The sequence below is a fragment of the Canis lupus genome, chromosome 10, assembly GCF_003254725.2.
Source record: "Canis lupus dingo isolate Sandy chromosome 10, ASM325472v2, whole genome shotgun sequence".
Lineage (NCBI taxonomy): Eukaryota > Metazoa > Chordata > Mammalia > Carnivora > Canidae > Canis > Canis lupus.
In genome coordinates, this window is record NC_064252.1 from 21,268,956 (window position 1) to 21,283,522 (window position 14,567).

General features: G+C 55.8%; 1 protein-coding gene across 5 annotated transcripts in view; it reads right to left on the reverse strand.

Annotated features, from left to right (window-relative positions):
• Positions 1–14,567, reverse strand: part of FBLN1 (fibulin 1) — a 117,220-nt gene that overhangs the window by 62,951 nt on the left and 39,702 nt on the right. For 4 of the 5 annotated variants that reach the window (XM_035696264.2, XM_035696263.2, XM_025456542.3 and 1 more), the window contains one exon: positions 3,503–3,608. In XM_035696264.2, coding sequence (XP_035552157.1) covers positions 3,503–3,608 — 106 coding nt within the window. Of the gene's footprint in view, positions 1–3,502; positions 3,609–7,849; positions 7,914–14,567 lie in introns of those variants that run through there. The other variant, XM_035696267.2, reaches the window with a different exon arrangement.

Here is a 14,567-nt window from a genome sequence, read left to right on the forward strand (position 1 = left end):
CCTCACACACCATATAATTAACTTATTACTTTATTATCTGTGTCCTCTCTGGAAGAGATTTTGTCTTTTCTGTTCCCCAATTTATCCCCGTCTCCTGGAGCACAGTGCCTGGCACCTAGCAGGTGCAGATGTTTGCGAGTAAGAAACGAAGGCATCGGGTGCGTCAGTTGTGTTGAAAAACCTCAGCCTTGGATTCAGTGCGTATTCAAATTCCTCTGAGAGGTCGGTGGGCTACATTCAGCCCGAGGTTTTAGGCAACTTTACATTTATTTTATTTTATTTTATTTTTAAGATTTTATTTATTTATTCATGAGAGAGAGAGAAGGCAGAGATATAGGCAGAAGGAGAAGCAGGATCCCGCAGGAAGCCTGATGTGGGACACGATCCCAGGACCCCAGGATCATGCCCCGAGCCAAAGGCAGACGCTCAACCACTGAGCTACCCAGGCGTCCCACAACTTTACATTTAGATACTGAGGAACGTTGGCCCTTAGTTCAGGGCAGGGTGCAAGGTGACGTGCGCCTTGGGGAAGCATCAGAGCAGCTGTCCCCTGCCTCCCCCCAAGTGTGTCTCGTGTTAGAGGCTCCAGCAGAAGCTGAAGGCACTCGGCCAGAGCCCACGGATGCAGGAGGCTCAGCTCCTCTGAGGTCCTCTGGGGTCTCTGCTTCCCCACCAAGGGGAGCCGACCCCACCGAGCCCCTAGGACCTCCTCCCCCGACTCTGCCCAGGAGGCTCTCCTGCCTCTGTTATTTCATCCCACCCTGAATGACATCTCCCTTTGAGCCAACAGCCCAGGCTCGGCCTCTGACCTCTACAGACGATGTGGGGGCTCAAACCCCTGTGTTAACTGAGCAAAGGGGAAAACATGCAGGGGAGGCCTGAATGGGGAGCAGACGGCGACCCGGTGAGAGCCAGGCAGCTTGATACTAACACTTCATCAAGGGGTCCTGGCCCCTGAGTTCACCAGGACGAGGCAACCAGCCTCCTGGAGCCTCCGTGAAACAAAATGCTGGTCACTGCCCATCAGGGACCGTAAGTGGTGTCCTGGGAGTTCAAGAACACGTTTTGAGGACATGGTGATGCAGAAATGTACACCGCCCACCAGGATTTCTGCAGGCCCCCGTGACCAGGTGAACTCCAGCAATAAGTCGGGGGTCGGGGGAGCCTGGATTTGCAGCTACATCTCCCACAGAGAGGAGAAATGCAGCTGTTCAGATGGTATTCCCTACATGTCAGGATTTCTCTTGAGGCATGTTCGAAATTTACAGTTGAGCAAAACATAGATCATGAACCAATGCCTTCTGTGTAGCTAAGAAGGTATCTACTCTGTCATTTGGGGCCCATTGGGGATTAAAGATAACTCTGGAACATATTAAAGACTTTGGTTGGTAGAAGTAACTAATAGGGGCCCCCAGGTGGCTCAGCGGTTGAGCATTTGCCTTCAGCCCAGGTTGTGACCCTGGGGTCCCGGAATCGAGTCCCACATTGGGCTCCTGCAGGGAGCCTGCTTCTCCCTCTGCCTGTGTCTCTGCCTTTCTGTGTCTCTCAGGAATAAATAAATAAAATCTTTAAGAAAAAAAAAAAAAAGAAGTCACTAATAAATTTAGTAATGACTGAAATCCAAATTCACAAGGAGGGCTCAGCAGCCTCTAGGTCTCTCTGACCTGAGTCCCTCCCACCTGGGCGTGGAGAGGTTCGGCTGGCTGATGCCTCACTTTGAAAGTCTCTGATTTCAAGAAGTATTGATAATAGTGGCTCCCTGTTATGGCTTGAACTGAGTCCCCCCCCCCCGAGTACTACCCCAAATCCTATGTGGACATCTTCACCCCCTCATAACCTCAAATGTGACTGTATTTGGAGAGAGGGTCTGTAAAGAGGTAACTAAAGGTGAATGACCATTGGGGTGGGCGCTAATCCTGTACGACCGGGGGCCTTAAAAGGAGATCGGGACACAGATGCACGTACAGAGGGTCGAGCCTGCGAGGACACAGGGAGAGGACGGCCGTCTGCAGGCCCAGAAGAGGGGCCTTGGGAGGAACCAGCCCCGCACCCACCATGGTGCCGGACTTCTGGGCTCCGGAGCTAGGAAACCATAAGCCCCACAGTCTGTGTGGTGTTTGTGATGGCAGCCCGGGCGGACTGACACACTGTCTGGCTTCGTGGTGCTGGCTTTTTCCCTCTGTCAATGTCCCTACCCTGAAAGTATGGCATCACAGTCCTTTCCCAGTTGGGGAAATTGAGGCTCTGAGCTGGCTCAGGTGGCACAGCCAGGAATCCAGCCCCGCTCCATCCAGCTTCCAGGGGACCAGGCTGTTCCTCATGGGCAGTCAGCAAACAGAAGGCTCGGTGCTGACCACTGGCTTTGCACCAGCCCCTCTGACATTTGCAGCGCTGAGCCTCACTTGGGAGCCGAGCTCCCGGCTCTCACCCGTCAGATGCCCCGCACATCCTGACTGCGTGGCCTCCCACTCTATTCAACCGACCTTGTGTCCCATTTTCTCTTCCTTTGTTTGGTCTATAACGCTCTTGACTTTTCAAGAATTTCCTAAATCAAGATTTACATCGTCCGGCCATGCTGGCAGACTGCACGTGATGCTCGCTGCCAACATAAATGCAAAAGCCCAGAACTGAGGCGGACGAGCCTTCCCTGCACATTCTTTCCATGGCAGTTCTCCGGCCAGCTCCCCAAGGCCCCGAGGGTGGTGCGGCTTAGCCTGGGACGGGAGGAGACCTCGAACTACCCAGCGAGGGACTGCTGTCGTGCCCTCGCCTCCCTGACGCTGGCTCCCCTGGCCAGCGGATCTGGGTTCAAATCCTACTGCCATCAACTACCTGCTGTGTGTGCAGGGGGGTTAGGGGAGCTCATGTTGCTCATCTGTAAACTGGGATTAACAACAGGGTTAAATGACGTAACGTGCAACAAATACACAGTGCAAAGGAAGCGCTTCGTACAGGCTTGCTACTATTTTTACTATTACGTTTACGGTGACAATCAACATCATCGATCTTCGTCACATACCCTAAGTTTACATTCTCCCAAAACTTGGAGGGAGCTTCAGTTAATTTAAGGAAAGAGGAACGGTGGATCCAGGCGCTGCATGAGAAGAACAAGCATCTGGGGCTCGTCTGTGTGTTCCGGGTCTGAAGGCAGCCCCTACTTTGACTTGCCAGGCACATGATCTCACCCGACCCCACAACAGGCCGCTTTGTGTTAGGAGGAACCTGACTTGGCCACAGCGCCCAGCAGCGGCAGAGAGACCGGCAAGGCTGGACGTCCCTGCTCTGTGGCCCAGGGACAGGAGTGATGCCCCGGCCACCACAGGGCAGCCAGGCAGGGGGAGCCCAGTCCCGCTCGAGGACCTGGGAGCACAGAGGAAGGGGGAGGGGGTCACCCCCCACGCCTCCCACAGTGTGAGTGGACGTGGCCTGCACGCTGTCCCTCCTCCCCCATTCTGCTAAAGGAACACCACGCGGGGAGAACGGTGGCCGCTGGCACATGTACCTGCATTCCTTGGATTCCGAGGTGTACGGCAGCGAGCAGTCCCTGTGCTGGGTGGCCATTTGGTGTCCGTCAGCACAGCAAGCCTCCATGACGGTGTCTGCGGCCACTGTGTGGGGAGAGAGCAAGGTGCCTGGTCGGGGGGTGACTCGCCATGGGCCCACGTGAGGGCCCCTTTGATGTGTGGCCCCCATCCCATTGCCTCCGGCCCCCGCTACGGGCCAGGCTGGTCTGAATAGGCCTGGACACACCCGGCAGTCACTCCACAAATGTGAACTGAAAACCCACTGGGTCCTGAGCTGGAACTCATACCCGCTCCTTCCTAGAGAGGCCCGACATCTCCCAAATCCAGGCCTGATTCAGGGGGCTCAGCTCGATGCTGGGGATCCATGCTCCCCCAGGCTGAATCCCTGCTCAAGCCATGCTCCAGGGACCCTGCCCAGAGGGGGGACCTGCCCAGAGTTGGGCCTTGTCCAAAGTGGGACCTGACCAGACAGGGACCCTGCCCAGAGGGGGACCCTGCCCAGATGGGGACCCTGACCAGATGGGGACCCTACCCAGAGGGGGGCCTTGCCCAGAGGGGGGGGCCTTGCCCAGACGGGGACCCTGCCCAGACGGGGACCCTTCCCAGAGGGGGATCCTGACCAGATGAGGACCCTGCCCAGAGGGGGGCCTTGCCCAGACTGGGGGAGCCCTGCTCAGACGAGTCAGGAGGGCAGCAAAGGGGTGCAGGTAACACCAAGATGACCCTTCGAGGGTCAGGGATGGAGGCGGCCAGGAGGTTCCCAGCAGGCTGATACTGGACACTAGAACAACCCAGGGGGGTCCCCTCCTGAGGGAAGGTCTGCCTGGTGAGTGGGGAGCTCACACCAGGGAGGAGAAGCAAAGCTCAGGGACAGGATGGAAATGGAGGCCTCACAAGCCCCTCGGGTGAGGAGGAAAGAGCCAACATTTCTAGACCAGCTTCTGGGAGCCACATCCGCGTTTCCTCCTTAAAGTTTTTTTTTTTACATTTATTTATTTGACAGAGCGAGAGAAAAAGAGCACAAACAGGGTGAGTGGCCGGCAGAGGGAGAAGGAGAAGCAGATGCCTGAGCAGGGAGCCTGACATGGGGCTCGATCCCAGGACCCCAAGATCACAACCTGAACTGAAGGCAGACGCTTCACCGGCTGAGCCCCCCACGTGCCCCTCTGCTTTAATTTTTGTAAGCTCCTAGTTAGCAAGGCGTCAGTCCTCATCCTACAGTTGATTTGCACAAGATCCCGTCCCCGTCCACAAAAAGGGCAGCAGAAGGGTCCACACGGGTCAAGCAGCAGGCCCATGCGCACACTCACAGACGGACAATGGCCCTCCAGTCCCCAGGCTGGCTGGAGGAAGAGGGGTGTCACCTGGAACCAGGGCTCCCGGGGGTCTCGGAGCTGCTCCCCACAGCGAGAGACGTACCCCGGCCCATCCTCACTCTCCCGGGGCTCCCCTGGGCCGGCAGAGTGAGTCCAAGCTGGTTTGGTGAAGAGTGACATACCACCCAGTCCGCTGCCACCCGGCCCCTCGTCCCCTCCCTGCCCCCTCCTCGCCCCCCGAACGTGAGGGATTGGCCACGGGGCTGGGGCTCAGGTAAAGGGCTGGCATCTCGGGGCTCCCAGCGCAACAGCAGGAGCCCGGCCCCAGGACAGGAAGCCGCAGGGTAAGGGGCACAGTGTCCAGTGTTCCCATTCATGCACCCCCCACCTCCCACCCCCGTTCCTTCGTTCTCATCCTGAATTTAAGGCAAGTGCTCATGAAACACAGGACCTTACCTGTCAGAGGTAAAGTACGGCCTGTTGTTCATGAGTGTGACCCAGCCAGGAGGCTGATCCCCCCAACACCCCTGGAGCCGCCGAGCCCAGCTCCCCAGCCACCCCGGCTCCAGCTGGGCCCATCCAGCCCTCCCCCCACCGAGGTGTCACCCTCGGGCTTCTCACGGCCCCTCTGGTCTCCAGCACCGCCCACCCACTGGCTGGGTGCCCCCACTCCTGCAGCCGGCTGCCCCCAAATATCCTGCAGGCTGGGCCTGTCTCGTCCTCGGTCCATCGGCACAGAGCTGGCAAGAGCAGCTTCGGGGCTGAGCAGAAAGGGCACGAGCTGCTGGGGTCACAGCTCCAACCCCACCTCCGGCTCATCCTTGCTCTGTGACCCTGGCCTGGCGACGTCCCATCTCTGAGCCGCAGCCCCCTCGGTGGTGAAGACGGGGCTTGAAGCGCCTCCGGAGAGATGCTGAGCTGCTAAAGGTCTGAGCACCCAGGGATTTGCTGGCCTGGTTCCCTGGTTCTCAGGGGCCGCGGCCCCCGCCTGGGGTGCGGAAGCCCCCAGGGATGAGCAGCACCCCCAAAGCCTCCCTCCGGCCCTGGGAAAGGCTAGCACCGGGGAGGCTCAGACTCCCACGGCCACCTCAGCAGCGTGAGAACCTTGTGCCCTGAGCTGTGGAAACATTTGGAAATGATTCTCGCTGGGGAACCTGAGCACTTTGAACCTTCTTCTCAGCAGGACGATAAAAATATTAAGTCTTTTGCTCAGTCCAGAAATTGGAATGTCCCTGGAATGCTCCAAGCAGCCACAAAGCTGGAAGTTGTGCAAAGCAGAGCCGCCTGGGGGCCGCGTCTGGGGCAGGGAGGGGGGGTGGGGATCAGCATGCGCTGTCCCCACGCCCCGGGAGCCTCACAGCCCTCTGGGGTCAGCTCATCCCTCTTGGGGATGCATCCCCATCAGCCACAGGGAAGCTCTCGCACAGCCCCAGCAGATGGGCAACGGAGAGTCTGCCAGGGCCCACGGCCGGGCTGGATGGTGACAAGGCAGGGGTGCGGGGACCAGACCCGGCAGGGTGTCACTGTCCTCATTGTAACAGGCAGCCCTGACACGTGATGAGCTTCTTCGATTCACCATCTCTTTCCCCCACGAGCTCTTACCTCCCCTTTTATGCCACCACGCAGGGCACAAGGGGTCACTTGCTGGGCAGAGGAGGCATCTTTTCCAAGCCATGCCCCCTCTCTTGGCACCTCCATCCCTTCCTATATTTTACTCTCAAGGAATGAACAGCTCTGGGCTGGACATCTCTGTTCATAAACTGTCATTCCTAAAGTCCTGAGTATTTGCTTAGGCCAGAGAGGGAGGAGAGGAGCTGGATCAAAGGGAAGACATTCTCCAGACTCTCCGAACAAGCAGGGGACAGCTGTCCTGAAGGCCTCCCTGCTCACACGGCCCTGCCAGCCCCGCAGCTGGAGCACCGCTGCCAGGGTATAGGGCCAGCACCGGTGGCCAACGGGTGGCCCTTGAGAGCTGGGCTAACTGGCCAAAGTTCATGGGTTTCTGGTCAAGGCAGAGGTGCTGATGTCAGGATGAGCTGAGAGCTGGGGCTTAAAGTCAGAGGGACCAGAGGGAGACTGCCAGCCCCTGTTTATCAAGCCCTCCGGAGCATAGCAGTGCAGCGGGGAGGAAGGGGCAACATCAGGCAGATGGGGGTTCAAGCCCCTGTCCCCCCACCCCCGAGCCTACTCTGTAGCTCACCATCCCTGGAGCAAATTCCTGAAACTGTCTGCACCTCACAGGGGTGCCCCAATCTGTGAAATGGGGCTCGGACCCCTGAGTCACAGGGTTCTTGTGAGTGCCCGGCACACAGAAGGCAGCCAGGGGCTGTCCTACTCCTGTGTCTCCTCTAACCCTTTCACCACTGTCTTTAAAGCATATGCTGTGGGGGACGCTTGGGTGGCTCAGCGGTTAGCGTCTGCCTTTGGCTCAGGGTGTGATCCCGGGGTTCCTGGGATCAAGTCCCGCATCGGGCTCCCCGAGGGAGCCTGCTTCTCCCTCTGCCTGTGTGTCTGCCTCTCTCTCTGTCTCTCAAAAATAAATAAATAAAATCTTAAAAAAAAAAGATAAAGCGTATGCCTTAAGTGTTTTATCACCAAACTTGTCACCATCGGTGGCTGTAGGTATGGAACCTGGACTTCAAAGATAATTACGAACGGAAGAAGCCAAATGGAGCTAAGTCACCACACAGGGATGGGAACATAAAGGCTAGGGCGTCCTCATCCCCCCCCGGACCATGCCTTGCCCTCCCCACACCAGGGGGAGCACTCAGCTGTCACTCAAAATCCCCGATGCTTTCCAGGCCAACCTCTCGCTCTACTGCTCCTGGGCCTGGGCTCTGGCCCCTTGAGGCTCTGGTCCTTCTCCGTCCAGCCCTACACCTGCTCACCTCCAGATATCACCCAGCTCTGTCGGGATATCCTTCATCATCATGCCTCCCCACCATCACTGCCATCGCTCAGTGAGTGCTTGTCGCTGAGTGCTCACTGTGTGCTGGGCCCAGCACTTACCTCGATTCTCACAAGACCCCCAGTGAGGCCAGTTCATTATGTTCCCCATTTTGCATGTATGAAAATTGCAGCTCAGAGAGGTTAAGGAACTAGCTCAAGGTCACACGGCTGGGGGAGGTGAGTGGCAAAGCCAGGCATCAGGTTTGGTTCTGACAGCCTCCAAAGCTGGTCTGGTCTGCCTCCTGGCAAATTAGGAACTCCTCTGGGGCAGGGATGGTACCTCTGTCCTCCCGGTGACCCTGTAGCATCCGCCCACACCTGGCACAAACAGCGAGGCTCAGTATTAGTTGAACGGGACAGACTGGCCACAGGCTTCTTAACCAGGCCGGATCTGCAAGACTGTCCCTGGAGTACAAGGTTCGCCTGCAAACACACCTCTTCACGGGGAGTCAATGACTCCCCGGAATAACAACTGATTGGGGCCTACTACCCCTTAGTGTGGGGCTGCTGAGAGCCCAGGACACGCTGGGGCCATGGGTCTGAGACTCCAGAATTACCACTTTATTGGCCTTAGAGACAGTTGCCCCCCAACCCATCAGAGCTGCAGGGAAAGGAGGGGTCTCGCAGACAGAGGGGAACCCCCTGCAGAATTCTCCAGAGTCACGGCTCAAGGTGTCAACAGGTACCATCTGCAGCAGGTTGGTCTTTCACGGACATGTGCATCCCATCCAAGAGAAGGTCTGTTATTAACCTATGTTCTGAAACAAAAAAAGCCCCCTCCCCCACCTTCCCCTGGGCTCTTCCCAAGCATTTCCTTTCCCTGGGGCGGGCCCAGGGTCTCTAAAGCACCAAGGCCAATGTCACTCCCACCCCCCACACACCTCTTCCAAGACCCATCGCAATTCGATAGGGACTCCGAGCTGTCTTTGCTGTTTTCATCCTTGTCCCCTTTGTCGTGAACAAGCTTTACTCTGGGGACCAAAATCACATTAGGGCAGAAAGGAGGCATGGTGGCCCAGGGAAGGAGTGCTAGGTAGGGAGCCCAGGCTGGTGTCCCCGCCTGTCCCTGCTCTGTAGCAAGGGAAGAGCGGTCACTATAAACATTGCCATGGGCCACCCGGGTGGCTCAGCGGTTTAGCGCTGCCTTCAGCCCAGGGTGTGATCCTGGAGACCCGGAATCGAGTCCCATGTCAGGCTCCCTGAGTAGAGCCTGCTTCTCCCTCTGCCTGTGTCTCTGCCTCTCTCTCTCTGTATGTCTCTCATTAATAAATAAAATCTTAAAAAAAAAAAACATTGCCTGCATAGATAGTCTGAAAACCTGCTACGCACCGTGTTCGGATGATAGAGACCCCAGCTTCCTGTTCTACTAAAGCCACATAGAACACGACAGTCTGGACCATTGCTTACCCTTCCTCGTGCCTGGAGAATAGTGGCTACACAGGCGTCTTTGCGTTAAAATGACCTTGGCCTTCCCCACGATGGTTTAAAAGCCGAGAGCCTAATTATGAACTAAAAGCTCCGTTTAAAGTTTGGTTGTTGAAGACATCGTGCTCAGTGAAGTAAGCCGGTCAGGAAAGGATCAAGCCTGTGTGACTCCACCTACGAGGTCCCTGGAGGAGCCACAGTCAGAGACGGAAAACAGATGGTGGGCGCCAGGGGCTACGGGACAGGGTGGGGGGTGGGAGCTGTTCCGTGGGCGCAGAGCTTCAGTTTGGGGAGATGAAAAGATTCTGGGGGCGGACGGGGTGATGGTTGCACAACCATGGGAATGTACTTAATGTCACCAAACCGTGCACTTAAAAACGTTTAAAATGGTGAATTTTATGTTATGTGTATTTTACCGCAATTAAAAAAAAAACACATTTAAAAAAATTGATTGAGTGTTTGGGCACCTGGGAGGCTGTCGGTTAAGCGTCTGCTTTCAGCTCAGGTCGTGATCCCGGGGTCCTGGGATCGAGTCCCGTATCGGGCTCCCTGCTCAGTGAGGAGCCTGCTTCTACCTCTCCCTCCGCTGCTCTCCTTTCTTGTGCTCTCTCTCTCTCTCTCTCTCTCTCTCCTAAATAAATAAAATCTTTTTTAAAAATAACAATAAATTAAAAATACTATTTAGAGACAGTTCCCCCTGTAGCAGTTTGGTGGCGGCTACAGGTTTGTACGTAGCAAGCCAGGTGACCTCAGGGAAGAGGTGAAATGTTAAGGAAAGAAAGCAGAGGGCAGGGCTCACTCTCTACCCTGAGCAAGAGCCTAGGGAAGGCTTTTGGGGGGTGACAGGGAGGCCATCCTTCTGGCATCACTTCCCCAACCACATACATTAAGAATTCAGCATTGTGGGCAGCCCGGGTGGCTCAGCAGTTTAGCACCGCCTTCAGCCCAGGATGTGATCCTGGAGATCCGGGATCGAGTCCTGCGTCAGGCTTCCTGCATGGAGCCTGCTTCTCCCTCTGCCTGTGTCTCTGCCTGTGTGTGTGTGTGTGTGTCTCATGAATAAATAAATAAATAAAATCTTAAAAAAAAAAAGAATTCAGCATTGTCAGTGCAAGGGAAAGAGAGAGAGGGGGGAGCCCAGGCAGTGGTCTGCTCGGACAGGGGATATACAGCTGGGCCAGGGGGCCGGGGGTTGGGAAGCAAGAAGAGAACAGGGTGACACCTCCCACTGGACACCACATCTCACTGGCACCAACCATCAAGGATTTCACGGCGGTGGACAGCGTCAGGCCAACCAGCAGTCATAGACTGGCTGGCAGCCCTTCCAGAAGGACATCGATTCACAGAAATCCCATGCAGAGACCCCACCACATCTGAACAGCCCTCAGCCACATGGAGCAAATGAGGCTTCTTTTATCCCTAACTCCTGGGAGCAATGCCAATATCGATGACGTCACCCTCAGGTGAGCCCATGCTGGAGGCCCACGCATGCCCGATGCTGGGCCGCAGGTGCTCTTAAGAGAAGCAGGGGCCTCCGGCAGTCTGCAATCTTCTCTCTCGGACCACTTCCCTCCCTTCTGAGCAGAAGCTTCGATGGAGCACACTTTTAACCTCTGGTTCCTTGTAATCCGACTGTGAATTGGATCCACAAAGCATTACACTAAATATAAACGAAGAATAAGCTCTGCTGCAAAATCTTATTAGCCTTCGACTCAGATATTCCAAGGGAGGTGATGTGTGGGTTAAAACTGCTCAGCCCTGGACCGGCCTCCACCTCGCTGAGCCTCCTCTTCCTACCTGTCAAGTGAGGAGGTTACAGTGTTGGGCTGGGAGGCTGGATGGGATAATCCAGGCAAAATGCTTACATCAGGGTCGGACCACAGAAAGAGTCTTCGAAATGGAATCATACAGCCACACAAGTTACTGCACCAGGAATGGGAATGGGAAGAGCGTTCTTCTTCACGGGAATCACACACCCCTCCAGACCGACACATTGCCTCGTGGCCAACACCCCACCACCTCCCTTCAGGGAAGAGCCACACCTGCCAGAAATAACTGATGAGCATGTGGACATAGCCTGGTTCACCAGCTTCAGATACCACCTGTCACCTGAGACAGCAGCTAAAACTTCTGGGTGAATTAGGGCTTCGTAAAGACTAGAGGGCAGACTGTGAGTCTGGTGGTTTTGATGGACGCCAAAGGCATGCTAAGTGTTCAGGGCCACACTGTGCCTCACGGTCTAGAGCAGCACATGTTCTCATCAAGTGGTAAAGACATGCATGTTCTTCCCAACACTATAGATACTGGCTGACACTTAGAGGGCTTCTATACTGCTCCTTGGGTGGAAGCTTCCAGAATGTCAGCCTGCCATCTATTGTCATCATCACAGGGGCTCTGGGCAACGCTGGACTGGCCCATGAGCAAGTGAGAAGTAAGCCAAGTTGCTTCGTGTAGGGCGTTGCGGTGGGACATGCCCAGGGCTGGAGCTGCAGAGGCCCCGGGGTCTGGTCACAGCTCCACCAATGAGGGTCCTTTCACTTGGCACAAGGCCAGGCCTCAGTCTCCTCATCTATAAACTGGGTGGAGAGAAGTTAGCCTGCAGTCAAGCGAAGGCTTTCCAAACCTCGCCACACATATGGACACCAGTCTGACAAAATTCCCACTGGATTGCAACAAAATGGGAGAGAAAGGAAATGGCCAAGGGAGGTTTTCCACAAACCAGCCTGATCCCACTTAAAAGGCCGTCTTTTATTTATTTCTTTTATTCGGAGACCCTGCCCCTCCAAACATCCTGTATGTATATGGAATGGTTGTGGTGGTGATTGGCTGGATCTCTGCTTTCTATTTTAACAGTCTTGTTTGGCAAAACAAAAAAGTGATAAGCTCTGGTGCATAAATGAGAAGGGGGAGAAGGTGCGGCATCAGAGGCTGGCTAGCAAGTCCATTTTCTTGTTTTTCTCGTACAAGCAACAGGAAACTGCAACCAAACAGAAAACCCTGGAAGGCTCAGCCCACCCCTGCAAGGGGCCCTCCCCAACCCTTGGCCACTGCTCTCATGCTGTCCCACGTCCTCTGTGCATTCAAAACACCCCTCCGCGGCTGGCTCGGTTGGTAGAGCACATGACTTTTGATCTCAGGGTTGTGAGGTCAAGCCCCACGTTGAGTGTAGAGATTTCTTAAAAACAAAATCTTAAGAAAAAAGAAAAAAGCCCCTCTTATGACCCTTCCATGTGCAGGCTGTGGCTTGGGGAGAGGGATCCAGAGGTGGAAAGGCAGGAGGAGACTGTCCTCATAGGGACAGCCCAGGGAGACACCAGGTAATTGTCACTGGGGTCTGGTGCCTGGTACCTCCACATCCCCTGCAGGTCTAGGATAAGGACGGAGCCATCTCCCCCTTCAGGGGCACCTGACCGGCCCAGGAGGTGGGGTGCGGGGGATGCTGGAGTCTGCTCTCAGGGCTCCACACAAGGGCGGCAGGTGCCTCAAACCATCACACACAGCACGTGTCACAGACAGACAGGGGTCTCGGGCAGAGAACCAGCGACAGGAGGCAGCACAAGAGAGGGACCAGAAGGCACATCTCTGGGAAGGAGAGGAGAGGCAGCTCCCAGATCGCTCCCTCCAGGCAGTAACCTCCTGCGAGCGACCAAGGGCAGTGGACACGGGGGCCGTCCTCACCTCCTGAGGTCTCTACGGCAGCCCACCCTGCAGGGCCGTCTCCCCTGGTTGCCCCCTGCACTCTCTGGCCACCTGTCATGTGTCCTCTACACCTGGCCTTTGGAAGCTGGAGCTGGGTGGTCCCGTGTCCACTCCCTTCCTGGGACCAGCTCATTCACACCCACGTCGGTTCAAAGGTCTCTTCCTCCAGAAGTCTTCCCCAACTAAACCCCTACATGCGCGTGCACACACACACACGGTAGTTCTATGCTCTATGGTCTCTGTGCACCTCGAACTTCCCAGCACCAGCACAAATGATTAACTGCGTGTGTACTTAGTGCCACGAGGGCTGGGACAAGCTCTGCACCCTGCCCCACGCCGGCCTCCGAGCAGGCCCTCAATCGATTCCTGTAAAAGAACGAATGATCTCATGGCATCCTGGCAGCTCGAGGAAACAGGGGGTCAGGGAGAGATTAAGCAAGTCGCCTGATGCCACAGAGCAAACACAGAGGTGGCCTTGGAGTCTGGCTCGGACTCTAAAGCTCACACACACTCTGGTAACACGCGGAAGGAAACTGGCTGCCGCCGGAGCAGAACTTTCCAGAATCAAGACTTCCAGGCAGCAAGAGAGAGGAGGAGGTTTGCTGCCCTGCTGTTCCTAAACACAATTTGGGGGGGCCCATGGGTGGCTCCGTGGCTGAGCGTCTGCCTTCGGCTCAGGGTGTGATCCTGGGGTCCCAGAATCGAGTCCCCCATCGGGCTCCCTGCATGGAGCCTGCTTCTCCCTCTGCCCGTGTCTCTGCCTCTCTCTGTGTGTGTCTCTCGTGAATAAATAAATAAAATCTTTAAAGCAAAAAAAAAAAAAAAAGAACACATTTGAGAGCCATGCTTCCAGGTTTGAATCCTGGTGGCTCCACACAGCAACACAGGTGTGCGACTTGGCCTCTTTGGGCCTTGGTCGCTTCACATCCCCCTTCATGGATAATGGGGGGGAAATGACAGGAGTGGGTTGCAGAGAGACATCGTGTCAAAATCAGAAGCATATCTCCAGCTCAGTTATTAGCAACCACCACCCACCCTTCTGCTCACACCACAGTAACGGGGTCAGCCTGAACCATCCTTCTCCCTCACCCTCCATGCTCATCCCATGCAAGTCCTGTCCACTCGAGCTACCAGGCACCCTAGATCTTTGCACTTCCCAGCAGCCCCCTGACTATCACTCCACCCAGGGCAGCTTTAGCCGGGGACCCTGCAGAAGCCCCCACACTGGCTTATTCTGACCCCCCCTTGTCTGCCCATAGTCCACTCACCAAGCGGCAGTCCAGATGACTTCTAGAAACCTGAGTCAGTGTCACTTCTCTGCTTCAAATCCTCCAGCAACTTCCTAGTTCACTTTGGATAAAACCCACAGTCTGCATCCTAGTTTTTAAGACCCTCCCATCTCGGCCACCCTCTGCTCCCCGCCACTCTTTCCCAGGGGCACACACTCCCCTCTGGTCCCTCCAATACATCTGATCCCACCTGGGGCCTTGGGCTAGCTGCTCCTTTTGTCCAAATGCTGTTCTCAGGTCTTTGCAGACAGCTCCCCACCACTCACACCTCAGCTAGGTATCACCTCCCCATCCACCCACTTGAGAGGCACCTTTGTCTGCTGTCCTCGTCATGGCATGTCAGGGTCATTGCAGCACTGATTCCT